Source organism: Dermochelys coriacea, chromosome 2, assembly GCF_009764565.3.
Source record: "Dermochelys coriacea isolate rDerCor1 chromosome 2, rDerCor1.pri.v4, whole genome shotgun sequence".
Taxonomy (NCBI): Eukaryota; Metazoa; Chordata; order Testudines; family Dermochelyidae; genus Dermochelys; species Dermochelys coriacea.
In genome coordinates this window covers 161,123,972-161,145,045 of record NC_050069.1, presented here as the reverse complement: position 1 = coordinate 161,145,045, position 21,074 = coordinate 161,123,972, and the positions used below count along the sequence as shown (strand labels likewise).

Here is a 21,074-nt window from a genome sequence, read left to right as displayed (position 1 = left end):
CTTCCACATGACCCACCACGAATCACTACTGAGGGACAGACTTTGGAAACAATAGAGTACTTCTTCTACCTCAGTAGCTAACTTTCTCAACATGCAAAAATCATCAGTGAGCTCCAGAACAGAATCCAGTGTGCAAGTGCTTCCTTTGGGAAATTGCTCCATGTTTTCATGAACCGTGACCTACAGCAAGACACCAAGATCCAGGTCTATAAGACAATTGTTATTCCTACACTCCTTTGTGGATGCTAGATCTGGATGACTTATCAACAGCATCTCAAGAGTCTGGAGAGGTATCACCAACGATACCTCCTTTGCATCAAGTGGTAAGATCGCTGCACTAACGCCAGCATCCTCACTGAAGCCAATGTCACCAGCATTGAAGCAATGATCCTCATACACCAACTCCGCTGGTTTGGACATTGGGTGGGGATGCCAGATTCTCGCCTCCCAAAACAAGTGCTCTACTCTCAGCTCGCCCATGGTCAGAGATCCTGTGATGGTCAAAGGAAACACTACAGAGACACAAAGTGTATCTCAAGAAAACTGATGTGCTGATCACAAGCTGGGAGGAGCAAGCCACCAACCAGCCCCAATGGCATCACATCCTCCATCAGGCCGTGGTCCGCTTCGGGGAGAAGCGCCTTGCCCTCAAAGCTGAAAAGAGATTGAGAGAAGGAAGGAAGGGAGGGAGGGAGAACAAAAAAACAAAAAAATGTCTGTACCTACTGCCGGCGGACCTGTGGTTTCAGGATCAGACTCTTGAGTCATCTCAGGACCCATACGTGAGATTGATGAGGATATGTTGCCTCCGCTTGATTGCTGTGCAGCTTTGGAAAGAAGCAGGGAAAGCCATTTAGATGGAAAGAGGACGGTACCTTGAGTAACAATTTGGGATGAGGATGTCATGTAACCATATCTTTATGAAAAACTGCGTACAGGGGGTATACCATAAGAGCTCCAATTTTGCCAACCCGTCGAGCAGAGGTGATAGCAACAAGAAATGCTGTTTACATAGATAAATGAACATAGGACCATGTTGCCATTGGTTCAAAATGGAGATCTAGTAGAGTGTAGGACGAGGCCGGTGTCCCAAGCTGGGATTGGATCCTATACATGAGGATAAAGATTTTGCAAGTCCTTCAGGAAATGTTTCGTGAGCAGGTGGGTGAAGACAGTGTCTGTCTGGTAATGAAAGGTCGTCATGGCTGACAAATAGACACAAATGGAGCTCGTGAATAACCCCAATCATTTTAAGAATGGGCTCATGAGAAGGATCACTGAAGAGGGACGGAACATCCTTCCTTGATCTCTCGAATCCACTTGTCCAAGGCAACTTGCCCCCCCATGATGGAAAGAAAGGGGCTAAGTGGTTGCCAAACTGGTGGGATGCTGGAGATGATTGATGTGACTGGTACAAGGGGAGGCTTCTCAGGGTCACAAGCTCACCTTCAAAACTGTTGTTTGTTTGAAGGTGTGTGAGAGGTAGCCCCTTGAGGAGTCTTATGTCTGTGCTTGGTAGGGGACTTCTGCTGACAGCACCGAGCATCATAGCGCCAATCGGGAGCGTATTGCGAGCAACTCATTGCTCTCTCGGCATTTACACTCTACTGCCGAAGAGACACCCAAGGAAATATCAACTTCCCCTGCAATCCCGCCCACCGTGAGTCCTGAAAGGAGTGTACGCTCCACAAATAATTTGGGGCCCTCAAAGGCTAGGTCTTCGATGGTAGTTTGTACCTCCTTAGGAAGGCCAGAGAGGTGCAGCCATGATGCCAATCTCAGTCACAATGGAACAGGCAGCAGTATCTGTGGAATCCAAAGAGGCTTGTAAAGCTGTATGGGTCAAGAGGTGTCCTTCGGATACGAGCACCTGGAGTTGTTCTTTTTTTTGTTATCAGGAAGATCTTGGCAGAACTGCTGTAATTTAGAATAGTTGAGGTACAATCTTAGCCATGAGAGCCTCGTAATTGGATATTCAGAATTGGAGGCCGCATAAATTCAATCGCTGCCAGTCTCTGTCATGACAGGTGGGTTGAGGTATTGGCGTCCTTTTTCTTGACGACTAAGGAATTTGGGGTGAATTGAGGAAAAAAAATTCCAAGTCTTTTGTGGAAACATATCTTTTGTCCACCCATTGCAGGTTGCTGGGATGAACGCTGGAGTCTGCCAGAGCACTTTGGCTCGATCGAGAAGGGTCTCATAGCTATTTTGGAGGAGGAAAATGTGTGCAGGATGCCAAACAGCTTATGTTGTTGATCTTTCACCTCCTCCAAAGTAAGGCCTGAAAAACAACTGGAAATGTTTGCAGTCAGCAGCAGGAGATGGAGGCATGATAGCCTTATCAGGGGAAAGAAGTGGAGTGGTGGTAGAATTTCCTCCTCCTGTACTTTCTCCTTAGCTGCTACAGGGAGAGGTTCAGCCTCTGGTGGTCCAGAGACCAACAGAGAAGGCAAAAATGTAGGCCTTCGACTTTGCTTCACCAGAGGTTTCCCAAATAGTGCTCTGTACATAGTCCAAGGATCCCAGTAAGGCCAACGTTGAGGGTGCAGCACATGGGGTAGCATCCATGACGGTCGATACCAGGGCCCTGGTCTGCTTGTGGATAGTGAGAACGCATAGAGTAAGTCTTTTGTGCCTATCTCAAGTATGAGGGTGGGATAGAGTACTCCTCATCCTCCTTTGTGTCGCTGAAAATGGGGTGTCGTCCTCAGAGGAGAAAGGGAAGAACAGCGAGAGTCCAGAAAGAGAAAGACTGAAGTGGAGGGAGGTCATGCCTGAGCAGCGGTGACTCAGGCAAACCAGAGATAGATAGATCCTTGGCGTATCGGAACTCTTGGGGAGGAGGAAGGAGCATCGTCGGTAGTGGTATGTAATTAGTGCAGAGGGAGAGGTGCATTCTCCTGAGCAGCCAGCAGATGGTGTGGAAGGCTTGCTTGGTGAACAGGACTTGCTCGGTGCTGAAATGGACATTGGCGGCACAACAGTTGGTTTGGTCACGACGGTTGGTACTGTTCTTGAAGGTCTTGAGTCTCTGTCCCCAGCACTAAGACATGGTGTGGAGGGCTGCAGGTCTGCCCAGTTAGGGTCTTTAGACCTTTCCTTAGCTCCAGTACATGAGGTACTCGGACAGGCCCTGGAGCAGTCCCCTCTCCAAGGATGTCAAAGCAATCGACCTTGCAAGAAATGATGTTCTGGCAGGCAGTGTCTCAGAGGGTGATGAGGGAGCTCGTTTCTTTATCTTTAGAGCAGATAAGAAAATATTTTCTTTCAGAAGGGCATGGCGAATGAGGATCGGTGGACAATCTAGCGGAGTGAGAGCCGTGCAGGGAAAGCGTCAGATGCAGGACGCAGAGATTTCTCCATGAGAAGTCGCAACTGAATGTCCCAGCCTTTTCTGACCCTGGCAGTGAGGCTGTGGCAGTGAGCACGCTTTTGCAGGACACGTCCCTCTCTCAGGCAACAAATGTCCTGTGGATGACCATCCATCACCGGGAAGACAAGCCAGTATGAAACACACCTCTTAAACACGGGAGATAAAGGCATACGGGTGAGGGAAAAATACTTCCTGGTCAGGAAGCAGGAAACAAAAAGCTAAGCTACAAACTAACAGGGAGGGTAGGAAGGCATAAAAGTGATTTAAAAAAAAAAATAGGGAGAGGATGAAAAGGGAGGAAATAACAGGTAAGGCACTACCTAACTGGGTAAAAGGAGAAGCAAGCTCTGTTGTGGATTCTGTCCCAGACCAAAGGCAGTAGAGAAGGAACTGGGGACCACAGTGCTATATTTTTTATACTTTATATATATATATATATCTATCTACATGCGCACACAGCTCATGGCGCAAGATGGGGGAGGTGCATACTTGCGATCTGACAGGCACTGATAATCTCCAATCCTAGGCTGCACCTACAGTGGAGCACACAGAGACATCACTCAAAGAAGAATAAAAAAATTCATGCAAGTACAATTTTAATTTGGCAATTTAAAATAATGCAAATCAAATAGTGCAAAAATTTATGTTCCCACAGAATGTTAATTCACATTGTAGATAAAGTGATCTGTACTTAGTCTGTGCTTATATTAAAAGTACTTTTAAAAATTATACCTTGTGAGTTAACATTGATATGTGAACCTTAAAACTTTTGCATTTCCTGATTAATTCACTTTGCAACCTCAACACCATATTAAACAGTTTTTTGCATTTAAGACACCCCATTTAAAAACCCAACCCATTGCTGTGACTGACACTCAGGAACCATTAATTAAAAAAAAAAAAATCAAAGTACAATTTTTTTTTAAAAAAAAATCAAGTCGTGAACAGAACCATCATCTGTGGACTATTTCTTATTGTAGATTAATTTTGCCACAAGGCAGCAATGCTGAATGTCATAAAATGGATCAATTAAAAGTGAATGCTAAGATTTGTTCAAATTTGTTCACTTAACGCACCAAACCAAAAATCCTGGTTGTGTTGAAATCAGTATCCTAAAAGGAAATAGGTAGCAACACAGCCCCCTATGCAACAACATTAAAAACTTATTCACTGCAACAGTATTGAAATGTAATAGTCTAATAAATCACATTAATATTTAATAAAACTCTTATAATGTTCATTCAAAAACTCCCCCAAATTAGATGCAGTATCTATTGACAAACACTACAAAAAATAAACCCTCAACATTCACAACATGCCTTCTTTTGGAAATATCTAGATACACAAAATGTCATTGCCCGAAAGGTCAAATTTTAATGTCTATAGGGAGTTTATAAAGTTCAACAAAAGACTTATCTGTAAACCATTTCTGTAAGCTTATGCTCTTGCTCACAAATAGAGTAATTTATTTTACAACTTTTCCAAGCTTTGCTTTTACTTACTATTGGCTCCACCATGTGACAAATTTGTGTACTGCATTAACAATTAAGTATCTTCTAAGACTGAAGTACCAACAAACGTCCAAAAATAAAGAATATGTTCCATACATTCCAAAACGCTAAATTTTACAAAACAAAACCAAAAAACCCCCAAAGATTAGTTCCTAAAACAACTGACAAAAGCATATCAGAAGGCTCCAGGCATATTTGTGATATAGTAGTCATATCTTGTTAATACAGAAAAGAGAATTGAATCTTGTGAAAGCAGAAGAATCCTAATTAGGGAAAGAGGAAAAATAGCTATCCACAAGGCATAGCAAGAAAGTTAAAATAGTATAAAGGAAGTGAACATGAGCTGCAAAAGGGTAGAATAAAAAGGGGAAAAAAAACAGAAGAACAAGGGAACAAATTAATAGAAGAGACAGCCTATTTTCACACACATGCTGCGCTTAAGAAAAGTTTCAGATGTTTCACAACTGGTCTTCTGTTTAAATTTTAAACAAATTCTTTCCCTTCTATGTTTTATTAAAAAAATTTCCACCACCCTGAACAAAGTAATTCTAAGATAACATCATTCTTCTGAAGTGTAAGTGAACTGAATGGGAAGTGTTAACAGTACCAAGACATTTCTGAAACATGGAGTAGCATTTAGTCACAGCCCTCTCTACTCTGGGAAAATCAAGCCCTTTCTATACAAATATCTTTTCCTATAATGCAAGAACATTTTTTCCTTTCACAATGGTCCCTTCTGCCTTATCAATTAGTTTTATTGATAAAGTCATAAAGGGGCCACGCAATTATAAACTGAGCCAAATCTAGAACTGTGAATCATTAAGTTTTATAGGCTAAACTAGAACCACTGGGCAGTCAAAGGAAGGGTTTTTTAAAAAATAAACAGAATAACTTTATATTGATTGGAAATACGAACGTTATAAAACAAAACTGATACTCTGGATCAGTGACTTGTCGGCTTCATTACTTATCATTCCCCTGATCTTTACTTTGTTTTCATCCATGTCATTGTTAAAAATGTTAAATGGCATCGGGTCAAAAATATAAGAACATCTACAGTTACACTGGCCATGATCTATCCATTTCTAAAAGGAATAACGTTCATACTTCAAAAGCTCACCGTAACTTACAAGCGTTAGGAAAAAAATTCCCTCATGGGCAAGTTATTCCATAACTATTCACTGTGGAGTTTCTTAACGCTCTGGAAGATATATGATTTTTGCTATTTTTAAGACAGGAAACTATAAACCACTTTTCTTCTCCAATGTATGTATCAAGCGTGAAACATTTGGGTGCTGGAGGAAGAGCATTCTTGGTAGTAGGCCACATTTCTGAAAGTGGCTGTCCACAAAATATACTGAAACACAAACCTACCATTTTTAGAAAGAGTTGGAACAGGCACCTCTTTGCTCATACTTTGCCAACTGACTGAATTCTTAATTGAATTGTCTGATTAAGAGACTAAGGCAGCAGAGAAGCATGTTCTCTCTTTTCGTACTACAGTAGACATTCTGTAGCTGCTTATAATTATAAATTAAGTGAATCTGTGCTACAACCACACATAGTATTTTCATAATAGGCTGAAGATAGGCAAATGAAGCATCCATATTTGAGTGCAAGATAAGTAAGAATTTCTAAAAATCCAACAGTGTTGTAAATCATATTTTCACTGGCATTATTAAGAACTAGACAATGACCTGCAACAGGCACTGGCAATAACTGCACAATCCAGAGGTTCAGCCAGATTTGAACTACGACAATGGCCCATACAAGTGTAACGAAGTAGATATCACTGGTTTTCTTCTTTCTAAGAAAAGAGCCAATCTCAGGCTTGTGTCTGCCACCGGAAGAGGACGAAGAGGAGGAAAACGAAGAGGATGAGTCTTGAGAGAGTTGCCCACTTTCTGCTGTTTCTAGAAAAAGAAGTATACGTTATCACATTAATTTCTATTGCTGAACTGAAGGAGGTTACCTAGTAGCTCACCAACATTTACCCTAAGGTCTTAACAGCTAAATGCATAGCAATGCAATCCTACTTCACCAAGTAACCCAACAAAAATAGAGAATGTGTTATGTTTTCCAGAGGGAAAAAAAATCTAAGATGTATACTATATTGTCAGCTACAAAATGAGAAGAATTTACTGTATTATCCTTATGGCAAAGATGAATAATGTATTTTGTCTATGAGTTCAATAAAATCCAAACGCATGCTCCAGGCTATTTTTAAACCAAAGTCCTAACTTCAAAGCGCAAACAGTATACTTTGAAGTGAATACTTCCATCTTACAAATCATTTAAGTGTAACATGTGGTGTTCTTTTCAGATATGATCATACTACAATTATACAATATTCATGCACTGATCTCATTTATATTACTTTGCATGTCATACTTTAATATCCTTGGAAACAATACCAAAAAGAAAGCAAACAACTTTAAAAATTAGTAGATATCTTAGTCATACAATGACATATTAGTTGACGCTAAATGTTTAATTAAGCTTCATCTTCACTAGCTTACAAGCTAAAAGATGAACACATGAAACATTAAAATTTAAGAAGTGCTGACTACTTAACCAGTGTATAATATTTCATTCTAATCAAAATCCCAGTTTACAGAAAATTAGAATGCATTCCATTACTCCACCCCTAAGAGACTTACTGTAAAGCAATGTACTAATAGTCTACAAATGCATTTGTGTGGCTCATTTTTGTTCTTTGATTTTTAGAGATACACTAGTAGCTTTAACACACGTGTGATCTGTAAACTCAAGTATGTAAAACAGCCCAAAATGGCTGAGAACTTAAAAATCAGGTGGTAACAGACCGTGAATCTCAATGTTGATTGAACCTGGTAATATTCTGAACTAAAAAAAAAAAAAAACAAAAAAAACAAAACAAAAAAAACCCCAAAAAGCAGCTCTGAACCATGATTATAACAATATCCATCACTTCACAATGGCACAACAGACATTCTAATCTTCAGAGAGACGATTCTGGAATCAGGACTGCAGGTTTGTCATGGTTGGAAAAATGTCATGGATACCGTGATTTTCCCATTTGTCTGTGATTTGTCTGTGTGTCTATAGTTTTATTAAACTCACTCCACAGTAGCAGTTTCTGTCCCCCAAGGCTGGGCCCAGCTCCAAACTCTGGCTCTTGTGACCTGGTGCGGGGGGGTCCCAATGCTATCAGCGAAAGGGTGGCTGGGCCAAACCAGAATGGCACTGCAACTCCCTGCACCAGGTCGCAACGGCCAGAGTAGGGAGCTGGGCTGAGCCTCAGGAGGAGCATGGGGTGGGCTTGTTCTCCAGTAGCCCTCCTCCTCAATTGTATCAACATTTTTTTTTTAATTTAAAAAAAAAAAAAAAAAAAAAAAAAAAAAAAAAAAAACAAAAAAACCACCCCACCACAGACACAAAATCTGTGGCTTTTACTAAGGTTAGCATAAATGTTCCATGATTTTTGATAAAAATGCTGTGACAAATCTGCAGCCCTACTTTATATAGACAGATCCTACTGTCAGTGAAATTTGCAGGTGGCTCTTCTGGTTGTAGACATCTGCATAAGAGCCAGGCAACAAAACTGCATCCTACACTAGTCTACCCATTACACGGTTCTATCTTCAACCCCCAACTCAGTGTTCAACAGAACCTGGCCTCAGAGGTGTTGGGAATCTATTTTATTAAGTTTTATTAACATGAGGTGCCTTGTTTTATTGATGAAAAAAAATACCAGCAGGGTTCTTGGTTATCTTCAAACCTGATTTTGCACATAATATCACTAACTGGGGATTGACATTACCTTATAAACACTTATGATCATGCAGGAAGACCAGGCCCTAGTTCATCTGAAAAGCTGTACCATGCTGAATTGTAAAAGACAGTTTCTGACTTTGTTACATAATGTCTCACTTAGGCACAGAATGTAACTCCTCTGCTGGACATTCCTTTAAGTCATATTTATCACCATCAGGAGTTTCGTGTCCAAAAAAGTTCTAGGAACTATGTTCTTTTATAGATTACTGCATGTACACAACGCCTTTCCTCATACTTTCATTCCCAAACACAATATGGTAAATCTAAGCAACATTATAGTAGTGGACAAAAACATATGTCAGTAGGAAGAAAGTGCTAAAGCAAATGGGAAAACAAAGCTAAGATACTTGAGATGATAGCTCCCATAAGTCCTGCCACATGGCTAATTAGCCTATCCATTTTTGCCCCCAAAAATATGGCAGCGTTTGCTTTCTCTAATTGGCAGTTATCACTTACCAGAAATTTAAGAAACACTTCACACCGTCAGGAAGGACCCAGTACTATCATTGATGGAATAGAATGTCCCCAACATTCAAGCACAAAACAAGGGAAGCACAAATAAAGGTCTGTCTAACCAAAGTGCCTTACAGAGTTGTAACAATTTTTGAAAATTAACACTGTGGGTAAGTCCAAACACTAGTAGAAAGCTTGAATCATTGTTCTTTGACCAGCTAATGAAGAGCAATAGTATCAAATTCCAGAAATCATCATTTTTTCTGCAACTAACAACCACCACTTAGCACCAGAGATTTGTTTGCAGAGTAGGCACACAGGAGTCTTCATTCTGAAAACTGATGTATACCTGGTGGTTAAGCTTGAAGAATGACTGAAAACTTCTATAGAATCTTAAACTTCTCATTAAAAACAGAGTTCCAAAGTAGGATGAAAACACCAAGTCACTGCGGAGCAACAAAAAGTTTAAAAAAAATAAAAAAAGTGTTTAAGATTTGCAGTTCCAGAATTCTGAGCCTCATTAACCATGAACATGGCTGATCAAAACCAAGTAGAAATTTGAAGACACTCAGTTGATCAATAATGAACAATGTTCCCAAAGGAGACTGCTAGATCAGTCTGGTGAATTGCTTCCATCAAAAGAAGAAAGGAAGTCCCTTTTTCTTTCCTTTCTGACTGTAAATAAAAGTTGACTACAAAATCTACACTGAAAAATGGGGTTATATTCCCAAGAAAGTTACGCAAAGTACACTTATAGAATGTATACCTGCACCATGTGCATGTATATTATTCACAGATATAGAACCTCCAGTAAGAGGCATAGCTAAAGCTTTAAGAATAAAAATAATCTGCCTTAAAGAAAACTTATTTCTAATCCAGCTTCCAAGAAGAAATATCAGATCGGAGTGTGGGAATGTATTGCATTTATTGGCAACTGCTTGTCACATGACCAGCAGACTATCCAAAATCTAGCTAAATCACTTCTCTCATACTTCCAGGCTTCATACATTTTTTGTTTTTTTGTTTTTTGGGGGGGGGGGGGCAGTGGGAAGAGGGGAGTGCCACAAAGGGGTGAGCAAAGCAAAAGACACTACACCCCACACTCAAGGGAAACAGCTGCAAAAAGAAAAGAAAAGAAGACAGCTATAGCCATATTGCTCCAACCTGAAATTTCAAGAGATCTCTTTGGACATTTTTTCCAATGTATTATGTGAAGTGCTTATCTTTGAAATTTTAGCATGCTAGTCTGAGTGAAGAGGCTAGTTTCACTTGGAACAGCATGAAATACCATGAAAGCAGAAAGACTGCCTTTTTTATTTTAAAAATGAGCGTGTTGCTAAACGTTTCAAACCTAAATCTTGTTTGAGTACTATTTGTACTGGAACACTTAAATTCGTAAATGTGTATCCATCTCTCCGAGTAAGATGTAGTTAGACTGCTGCATATCAGTTACTACCTGGAGGTGGAAGTAGCTTTTTAACTTCAATGAATCCAATCTTTAGCTAGAAGAAATGTTATTAATGCTGTGTGCTTGAAATAACCTTACACTGATCTCTATGTCCTATCATATGGAGCACTATTTGTGTTTTGAAACCAAGATCATGTCTTTTAAACTCACTTTTTTTTGCAGTAGCTTGAATTTTATTTTTTTTATTTATGATGTTCAAATTCAAGTTTGAGATTAGGGCACTCCAGTCCTGTCAGGTCGCTGGGCCTGTTTTGACAGTTCATCCTCAGATGCTGATGGAACATTTTAGTTTCCAGAGAGGTCTGGAGGACTATTATTTTGTCAGCAAAACATTCCATCAAAGGCCTATTTTGTTTTTATAGTGATCTTTTGCCCCTAACCCAAGAGGCTTTCCACCCCCAAATATCCTTATTGAACCTTCATCTTCTCAAATTGCTGCTTACAGATTACTTGCAACAGAAGCCAGACACACTGTCTTTGAAACTACATGCTGAATTAAACTAACTGCAAGAAAAAATGGGTTAGTCTTATGCCATTGTTGAGCAGGAGTGCAAAAGGAAGTCTTTTGCCTCCACAGTACCACCCACAAAGTCTGGCATTATAAAGCTTGTTCAAGGCTGCCTCCACTCAGTCATGAAGCCTAACTTTTTCTTGCTACCATGAAGATAACAAGGGAAAGAAATAAGTACAGCAGGAAATCCACTAAGAAAAAGCTCATTTCACAGAACACCAATTATGAAAGAAAACTTCTCCCAGAAACCACTTCTGCCTCTGCAAGTAACAGTTTAAATGACTAGGTCATAAAAATTGTATTTAAAATAGTCATTTACATGTTAATACTGCTGCCTTTTGAACAACTTTTAAACCAGGAACACCAACTCTACAGGGATAAGTGTGGCAATTTGTGGGTCAGAGAAAGTTTTAAAATTTGTTTCTAGTTTCCTCTTGGTTCATGCTTTTAGAACAAATTCAAATATTTTCTTACAAAGTGTTCAGTCACCTGAGGATTGTGGTGAATGTTGCTCATTACTTGACTCATATCCTGTGACGGATATTGCCATGGCAATTGTAGAAGCAGCAATGGAAATCATTTGACCAGGAAGTTCTGTCCCTATAAAAATAAATACACAAATAAATAAAGAGTTGGGAAGAGGTTGATTCTTATCACAATACTATTTTTATTTCTGTTGCTCAACATCCATTAAAATTGTACTTTAGTGAAATTGAAATGGATAAATATTCACTTTAATAGTTACATATATTATGTAGACTCAGTATGATCATCTTGTGACATTTCATTCCATATGCTTTATGAAAATATGCTTCTAATATGAAGATGACATAACTGAGATGTACTTTATGCTAATATAAGATATCATTGGAAACTGAATGAGATTATCCAGATACAGAAATGAAACAGGCATACAAATTGAAGTTAGGAATATTAACTATGCATCTGTCACAGCCCTGCAGAGACATGGGTCTGAATCACCTGGTAGCAGACTCACCCCTTGGAATGCCAGTGTTCTTCCACTGGGAGACAAAAGGTTCCTGCTACACACAAGAGCTAGATAAGGCAGGGGAGTGATAGCATTGTGGTTCTTCACTGCCTCCCCACCCAAAGACATTGAAAAACACCTGGAAACAAGAACTGAACTGGGGCGGGGGCAGGGAGAAGGGTTGAGCCCAAGCTGGAAGGGCATCTAGCTTGTGAGTAATAATATCTGGGGTCTCAAGCTGGAGACCAGTGAAGCTGCCTTTCAAGACTTTCTGTAATCTACCTGTGACAATATTTAGGGTGAGAAATTACTATTTGTAACCAATTTATTTAGTGAAACAAGCTTAGTATGCATGTTTTGTTTTATTTGCTTAGTAAACTGCTTTATTCTGTTTGCTATCTCTTTAACCAGTTAAAATTAACTTTTTGTAGTTAAACTTATTTCTTGTTTATACTATAACCCCATTGGTGCAATTCATAATGGGGGGGGAATAAGAGGCTGTGCATACCTTCCTCCACATTGAGGGAGAAGGCCGATTTCATAATATACCTTTGGGTCTGCACTGCAAAGGAGGTGAACACCTGGGTGCTGGGGCAAGTCCCTTAAGCTGAGGCTTCCCAAAGATGATCTCAGTATCTGTGTCGTTCTGCAGTTGGGTGTGGCCCTGCCTGTGTGTGTGTTTGTGTGTGTGTGTGTGTGTGTGTGCGCGCGCGCTGGACGAGGCTTGATAGCCTGGCTCAGCAAGACAGGTAAAAAGGGTGCCCCGGGTTGGCAGAACAAATGGGCTCAGTCATTTTCCAGATCAGGTGGCACGTTAAGGAGTCCAACCCATCACACATCTATCACTGAGCACTTTTCAAAATTTAGCGTCTCAAGAAAAGGTATGCATTTTATCCCATGGCTGTGGTCTAGGATACTCCTGGAGAAATTCTGTGCCAGTGAAAAATTCATGTCCCCTGGAGAATTTTTTTTTCCCCACCACATAAAATGCATTCTGCTTGTAAGGTGCTGCAATTACACCTTTCGCCCACTAGGGGCTGCTGTGGCACCAGAACAGAGGGAAGCTGCTCCCACTCGGGAGCTGTCAGCCACAGGGAGGGGAGAGGGAGCAGAAGACACTGCATTCCTAACAGCACCCTGCCCATGTGTCCAGATAAGGAGGCAGGGAATATTCGGAGGGGGGGAGGGCGGGAGGGGGAAGAGGACAGACAGCATGGGGCACATAGGGCTGCTGGGGAGGTCACAGACTGAGGTTCAGAAGGGCTAATGTGGGGGAACAGACTGGGGCAGAGGCTGAATGGAAGCGGGGATGCAGGGCCTTCTGAGTGAGGATGCAGAGCCAAATGTGGACAGGGATAGAGGGACACATGGACAGAGGTTCAGCTAGAGTCTGCATGGGGGGAGGTACTCCAGCAATCCCTCCATCCCCCTCCCCATAAAAAACCTATACCATACTTCTCCCACCCACATCTAACAACCCTCCAGGTTCACTCCCAGCTTCCTTCCCAGCAATTACTTCCCTCTCCTTCAGCTCCTCCATTACCCCTGATCCCCCCCGCCCCCACCTCGCAGCCTTTGTGCTGCTTCTGAGGGGTACAGGAAATACGTTTCTGTACACTAGTTTAAATGAATTTACTCAAAGTTCCTAGTAAGGAATCATTTGCTAAAAAAACATTTCATGAATTTTTTGTTGTCTGTTGTTACAGACATACTTGCTGACAGGTATTCTGAAATAAAATTACCAAAATAACAAACTGTTTTGATTATATTGCATTATTTTAACAAATAAAATATGCAGAATTTTACAATATTGTGTGTAGAACTTAATTTTTTGGCACAGTATTCCCCCAGGACTACCTAGGAAGTGATCTCTCTTCTTGTCAGCCATAACATCTGTGAAATCCAGCTTACCAAAACTGTTCCAAGTGGCAGGCAATCTGATTAACCTGAAACCTCTATGGTTGGTAATAAAGTTTAGTGACCAAGACCACCAGTTCCAGGGAAAACTGTGTCAGAGGGTGCAATAAATCCATACTCTAAGTGTTTTTAGGACTGCTTGAGTACTGACCAAAATACAGTACATGGTCCAATGTAAATTGGACCATGTACTGTATCTTCAATGATTAATCATTGCAGCCAACATGAGGAGCTCTCCATTTCTAGAAACGAGGAACTATTTTGGTAAACTGGTTACATGAGGGATGACTTCCATCCAGTGGAATTCACAGTAGGAGAAACCAGTTTAATCTCAACCGACATCTACACTTGGATCTTAATGAAAAATGTTGAGTGGAAGAATTCTAAGCATTTGTGGTTACTAATGAGAAACTTAAGGATTGGTAAAATGGTCTCTAAGTTATTGCACAGCAAAACTTATTACACTAGGAGGGTGGTGAAGCACTGGAATTGGGGTTACCTAGAGAGATGGTGAAATCTCCATTGTTAGAGGTTTTTAAGGCCCTGGCTGGGATGATTTGGTTGGTGTTGGTCCTGCTTTGAGAACAGGACTGGACAAGACCACCTCCTGAGTTCTCTTCCAACCCTAATATTCCATGATTCTAACACAGAGTGTGAATCTACAGTGTGTGCAATCTACATCCTGCGTGTGTGCACTGCTACAATACAAGACGTTCTGGAGTACAGCTTGGCATGCTACTACTTAAAGCCACACAGGGACTTACGATGTGCTTAGCTTCATCCAGATGGCCCATAACTTCACAGCAAACTGGTCGGCTTAGATTCAAACCCTCAATAGAGAACCCCCTCAGTCTCCCCACTTCCAGCATCATTACAGGTGCAGTTAAAGTTATTGACATACTTTAACAGTGTATTCCAGTGAACTATTTTGGTACAACTAGTAATTTCTTTTAAATTTAATCTTAACTATGAATTTCCTGAGTTGCCAATGCTTTTTCCATACCCCAGAGTAACTACACAAGTATTTAAATGTTTTTATCTTAATTTACCAATATGTAGCTCAACCTTAACTTCAATTTAACAAAAGTTTAGAATTTTCTTAGGCTCTTAAAATTATTTTAACTTTGAATGGCCTACTGTGATTTTTTCAGGGAGTCCGCCAAGCAGGCCTGGCATTAGACTCACTGGGGCCCAGGTCAGAAAGCTGAAGCCCCACCACATGGAACTGAAGTCCGAGGCCTTGAGCCCCACCACTCAGGGTTGAAGCCAAAGCCTGAGCAGTTTAGCTTCACGGGGCCCCAGCCAATTGCCCTGCTTGCTTCCCCCTTAACACAGGCCCTGGCTTTTATATGCAGAAAACCAGTTGTTGTGCCACAGGTGGGGCATGGAGTTCTTACAGCACGTTGGGGGAGGCCTCAGAAAGAAAAAGTTGAGAACCCCTGCCCTAGGGCACCCTGCTGCCGAGCAACAGGACATGATGGGAGTGCAAAACAAGTCCTTTACTCCCCGAGACTAATGCATACTACCCAGGGACAACCAATTGGAGGGCAAGGATTCGTTTTCTGGGATCCCCTCCATGGGGGTTAGGATGCATTAAAATGAGTGAAACAGGGAAGTGTTTTCTTTATTTCTCAAGATTCTTTTTCTTTCCCCCAGGTTCTCTTTCCCATCACAGCTCAGGGAATTCCTCTCTCCTTTCCACATTTCCTCTGCAAGCTTAAGTTCTCGTCTTCAGTGCCATACCTTTATCTTTGATCCTGGAAGATTTTTAGTCCTCTGGTCTCAGAGCACAGGGACTAACATGTATGACACCACCCAGTGTAACGAAACTGGTTTGTTCAGCCTGATCCCATCCTACTCTCTCTGGCCTCAGTATAAGAATAAGGGCATGTCTACACTTACCTCCAGAGCAATCGATCCAGCGGGCGGGGGGGCGGGGGAGGTGTCGATTTATCGCGTCTAGTGAAGACGCAATAAATCGACCGCCGAGCACTCTTCCATCGACTCTGGTACTCCACTGGAGCAAGAAGCGTAGGCAGAGTCAACGGGGGAGCATCAGCAGTCGACCCACCTCAGAGAAAACAACGCAGTAAGTAGATCTAAGTACTTAGATCAATCCCCCCCCCATAGTGTAGACCAGGTCTAAGATTGCTAAATAATATTTCCCTAGAAAGTCTCCTCAGATTTAAATCTATCCACTGACAAATGCCTTTGTCCCATGACTGGCTATCCAAAAACAAACATTTGTGCTGCGAAAACATTGAATTGGAGTATTTGAATTAGGAAAAAACAAACATCTTTAATCCTGTATTGCACCAGTTCCGAGAAAGTATTCTCCTCATGTCTTTGTATAAGCTACCCAGTCTGCAAGCATACCAGTCATATTAATGAGAAGTTAGATATGGAATAGAAATTGCAGTTTAGAATAACAATCTGGATTCTGCTTTAACTATAGAGTCACTACAGAAACCTAACATTAGTATACTGCAAAATATTTTCTTAGATAGAACCAATCAGACTTTGGTTTTAGGAAGCATAATCCATTATATTTTTAATTAGCAAGAACTCCTACTTTCTCTATAATAGAGAGTACACACACAAGCCATATGATATTAATATAAACTCATGAGTAACCAAAGCAGTTTTAAGATTTCAAGTCCTCTATTTTCCGTAAGTTTACCTTGGTTGACAGCGGAAGAAAAATGACTTATATCTTACCAGAAGACTCCTTTCCGCTCCGTTGCTCATGCAACATGCCCACAGTCATCAGAAAAACTATAACCACAAATACTGGAATCCTCCAGGAGCCAGCGACAGATGCTGCAAATAATAAGATTTTTCAGCTAAGTTTTTCAGAATTAAATGAACCTCACATTCAAAAAAAATGTTAGTGTAACGCAGCCATACTGAAGAAAGCAGCCACAACTGGAACCTAGCAATTATAGATAGATGTCAGTGTCTAATATCACAAAAGTGTGAGAAATGTTTCTACATCTAAAAAATATTTAGACATTTTATACATTTCTTTTCATTCTTATCGGACATTTACATTTCTCAATACTCAGTCTAATACCTATTAGCTAATTTTTATTAAATTAGTATTACATTATATTGGATATATAATTTTAAAATTATTTTTTAAAATAACTTACATTTCAGAATAACTAAAGAAAGAAACTTCCTTTTAGTAGAACTTCTATATAGAATGAGACCAAGGAGTTTTCTTGCTTGCTCTTTTTTTTGGGAGGGGGAAGGAGGGGTCTAACGCTTCAGGATTTGAAGACCAAGATTTGTTTGGCTGAAAACTAACTCACAAAGCCACTACATGAGATCTTAAAATAGTGTACATATGAGCAAATTTGTGCAACAGTTCACAAGAGATGCTGCCTTAGTAAAACATGAAGGAGTGAGGTATGAGCTCTTTTAAGGATATTAGCTTATTATTAATGTACTAATTAACTACCGTACAGTTATGCTATTAGAAAAACAGAAATAGAACACAATCTTAGTAAAAAAAATTAAACAAACATCTTTGATATTATCAATATGCTCAGACTGGCTGTAGGAGGAAGAGTTTATTTTCACCTTAATTCTGCCATTTGTCTTTTAGATCTTTAATCTTTGTTACTGAGATTCTCTATTAAAAAAGTTACAGATAAGGGGCCAGATTCTCTCCTGTGGCCAAGCTCTGAGGAAAAAAAGTGGTGTCAAGGAGCTGGTTTCTGATTCTTGATTCAGAGGGCCAATCGGCACCTATCCCCAGCCAGCATTAGAGCAGCCACTCTAACTTAAACCAGTGAGGAAAAAAAAAAAAAAAAAAAAAGGCAGGCAGTGCTACAGAATTCCTCCATGTCCCCTCCCCGTTCACTACTCCAGATGGATGGCAGGACAAAAGCTACCTCCAGCAAACTTTACACCAGCGACGAGTTCTCCTGCACCAAGAGAAATTCTCTGCTGGCTATTTGCAGTAAGAATCCGGATCCTTTCCACCACCTGAGGAGGGCAAATGAGCTGGATCACAGTTGAGAATTTAGCAGGTTGTTCTTTGTTAGGCTTCCGAACTACATTTTATACATAAACACAATGATGTGTTACCCACCTAAGTGGAAGAGCAGTATTATCCAGACAGGAATGGAGATTGCTCTTAAGTAACGCTCAGTGCTTGCATTCCACTTGAATGAAATGGTCAACAGATAACCGACAACCAACGTCCATATCTTTAAAAGAAGAAGATACTTATGGGCATACATATGTACTACACATACATCAGTATATACAGATACATATTAGTCAACTGTTAGGTTTTTTTTTTTTTTATATGAACTCCTGCACCTTCGAGAGTTGTCTATCACAGAGGTTCTCAAACTGTGGTTCATGAACCATCAGTGGTCCGTGAGCTCCATTCAGGTGGTCTGCGGATAGTTCCCTCTAAGCTGCACGCCTGGGTAGCCGCCCACAAGAGAATGAAGGGCCACCCACCTAATTAGTGGAGCTGGGCAGGGGTGGCTCCACTAATTAGGTGCCTGGACTCTGGAGAAGATGCACATGTAAGGTGAAGTGGTGGCCTTAGGGGGAATAGGGGGTAGGTGGGAGGGGGCTGTGGGGTGAGAAGAGGGGGTGGGGGGAATTTGGGATGTGCAGGGCTGCAGCGGCCAGAGAAAGAGGTGACTTTCCCCAGCTCAGGTGCTGCTGCGGCAGGGAAGAGACCCCTCCCCTTCCCAGCCCCACCTCAGGGGCTGCTGCAGTGGGGAAGAGAGGGGACATCCATCACATTAGAAAGGTAAGACTACTGATATTAAAATATGAGTTGTTTGCTTTTATTTGTAGAATAAAAAAAAGTTCATTATTATTGTGGGTTTTTTTTTTTTTAATATAACAACACTTTTATCCAAAGTGCTTTACAATAGTTAGCAAACGGTACAAACAACATTTGGAAAGATCATTAAGTGGTCCGCCGAGACCCTCAACAATTTTCAAGTGGTCCGCGGAAAAAAAAGTTTGAGAACCACTGGTCTAGCGTGTTAAGCCGCACTAGGAAGAAAAGTGGATCAATCTTTAAATTAAAATATTTGCAACTATTACATTTCTTTTTTCTACACCAAATAAATATTAGGTTTCCCACTATATACCTATTTCAACTTTTTCTAAAGTTTAGATCTCAACTCTAATATGGTTTAAATTTGTTTTATTCTGAAGGGGAAGCTCTCTAGCTCTAAATAACTATTCCCATCATTCTTAATATTCTCCTCTCCCTTTGCCAAAATAATCAGAAGTAGCTACCACATGTAGCAAGACAAAAATGTGATCTTCTGTTAACTAAGATTTGCATATTTTCCTGGTAAAATCATCTTTAAAGTTGGTGCACAGTTAAAGAGTTAGTAGCCCCATCCATTTCTGCTTTATGCACACAATGAAGTTTCTTACCAAAATGGAGGTGGTCAAAATTGACAGGGAAAGTAAAAAAAGTTATGTTTTATTACCAAATTCAAATTTACATTTCAATTTTAATACAAAATGGTTCATGCATTAATGCAACCACTTTGTTACCCATTTAAAATGCAATAGGAATGCACTTAGCAAATATGAGCCTCTTTTGCAAGCTCTTTCAATCCTATTGTACTAACAGGTTGTAGTAGGCCAGAACTATTACATGGGCTTCTTTTTGTCTGCTTAAATCTGCCTCTTTCAGCTCTACTCCTCGGATAACTGAAACCAAAAATAACCAACGAACTTTTAAGCTCTACTGCTTTAACTGAAACACTGGACAGGAGGAAAGAAGAAGATATGAGAGGGAGCAAGAGAGGGAGATTAAAAGTCACCTGGATCAGAAAAAGAAGAAATCTGAGAAGGAGGAAAAAAGTCACTGGATAGGAAGGGAAGAAATAGAAAAATACAAAAAAAAAAACCCACTTCAAATTTATATGTTAAGAGCATATTTGATCTCAGGCCCAGATTCCGGAAAGCATCCCTATTTATGAAAGCATTTACACGTGTTTAACTTTAATTGTGTTTTTAAATTCCACTGAAAACATTAGGATTTAAGCATTTGCTTAAAAGCTTCATATTTAATCAGGGTCTCAAAGGACAAGATGGACAGCATGTTGTGAGCAAGGCAAGGGTCAAGTCACTGAGGAGGGAGTATAATAAAAGCTCAGCTGCCTATTCATTACACATTATCTAATACAGCATTTCCCAAATGGGTTGCAGGCCTGGCCTGGAGGGGAGGCCTGAAGGGGATGGAGACCGAACCTGCCTTGCATTCACCCCACAGCTTTGGATCCTGACCAATGTTCCCTCTAATTTTTGACAGGCCGTGAGCACAAAAAATTTCTTCTGTGCAAACTGTTATACCTTCTGTGCAAATGTTTGTGCACGTGGTATTTCACCATGTGCGCGGGGTTTAGGATCTATGTGCGCACACACACGCGCACAGCTTAGAGTGAACAGTGATCCTGACCCATAGAGCTGGAGCCAGCTTCCTGCTCCAGGTATCGTATGCTGGTGCACAAGATCACAGCACCGCTAAGGTTTAGCAAGATCACAATGCCTTGAATGGGGAGCCAGACCCAGCCTCGCAAGACAGGAGATATGACTACAGGATCAGGGTGGGTAGGCTCATTCTCTGACAACCCCTTCCCTTCCCCCCCCCCCGGCACTGGGGTGGGATTAGGATTGTGGTGTTGGGTGGACGGTGCTGCTTCAGGTGGTCAGTGGTCGCACAGAAAGAAAAACCATGGTTGGTCACCCTTCTAAAAAGTTTGGGAGCTGCTGATCTAACCCTAAACAAAGTAGGGTCCTGGGGAAACAAAGTGATTGTTTAAATACAGTGGTTGAAATCCTAGCTCTACTGAAGTCAATAGCAAAACTCCCACTAACTTCTGAGGGACCATGATTTAAAAATATATTTCTTTGCTAATGTTAATACATATCAGATTATTAAAACTAAAAAATTACTTGGCTTTTCACTATTTTTTCTTTTTTTTGTATTTTATTCAGATTTGACAACAAAAAAACTAGCCATTTAATTTATCTGTAAT

General features: G+C 40.6%; 1 protein-coding gene across 7 annotated transcripts in view; it reads right to left on the bottom strand.

Moving 5' to 3' along the window:
• TMEM245 (transmembrane protein 245) overlaps positions 1 to 21,074 on the bottom strand; it is a 128,107-nt gene that overhangs the window by 96,620 nt on the left and 10,413 nt on the right. For 6 of the 7 annotated variants that reach the window (XR_006279154.1, XM_038389289.2, XM_038389286.2 and 3 more), the window contains exons 2-5: positions 18,137 to 18,254; positions 16,756 to 16,857; positions 11,622 to 11,732; positions 6,582 to 6,797 (exon numbers count right to left, since the gene is read on the bottom strand). Coding sequence is in view for 6 of the 7 variants with exons in the window: in XM_038389289.2 (XP_038245217.1) it covers positions 6,582 to 6,797; positions 11,622 to 11,732; positions 16,756 to 16,857; positions 18,137 to 18,254 (547 nt within the window). In the remaining variant the exon portion in view is untranslated. The remainder of the gene's footprint in view (positions 1 to 6,581; positions 6,798 to 11,621; positions 11,733 to 16,755; positions 16,858 to 18,136; positions 18,255 to 21,074) is intronic. The other variant, XM_038389287.2, reaches the window with a different exon arrangement.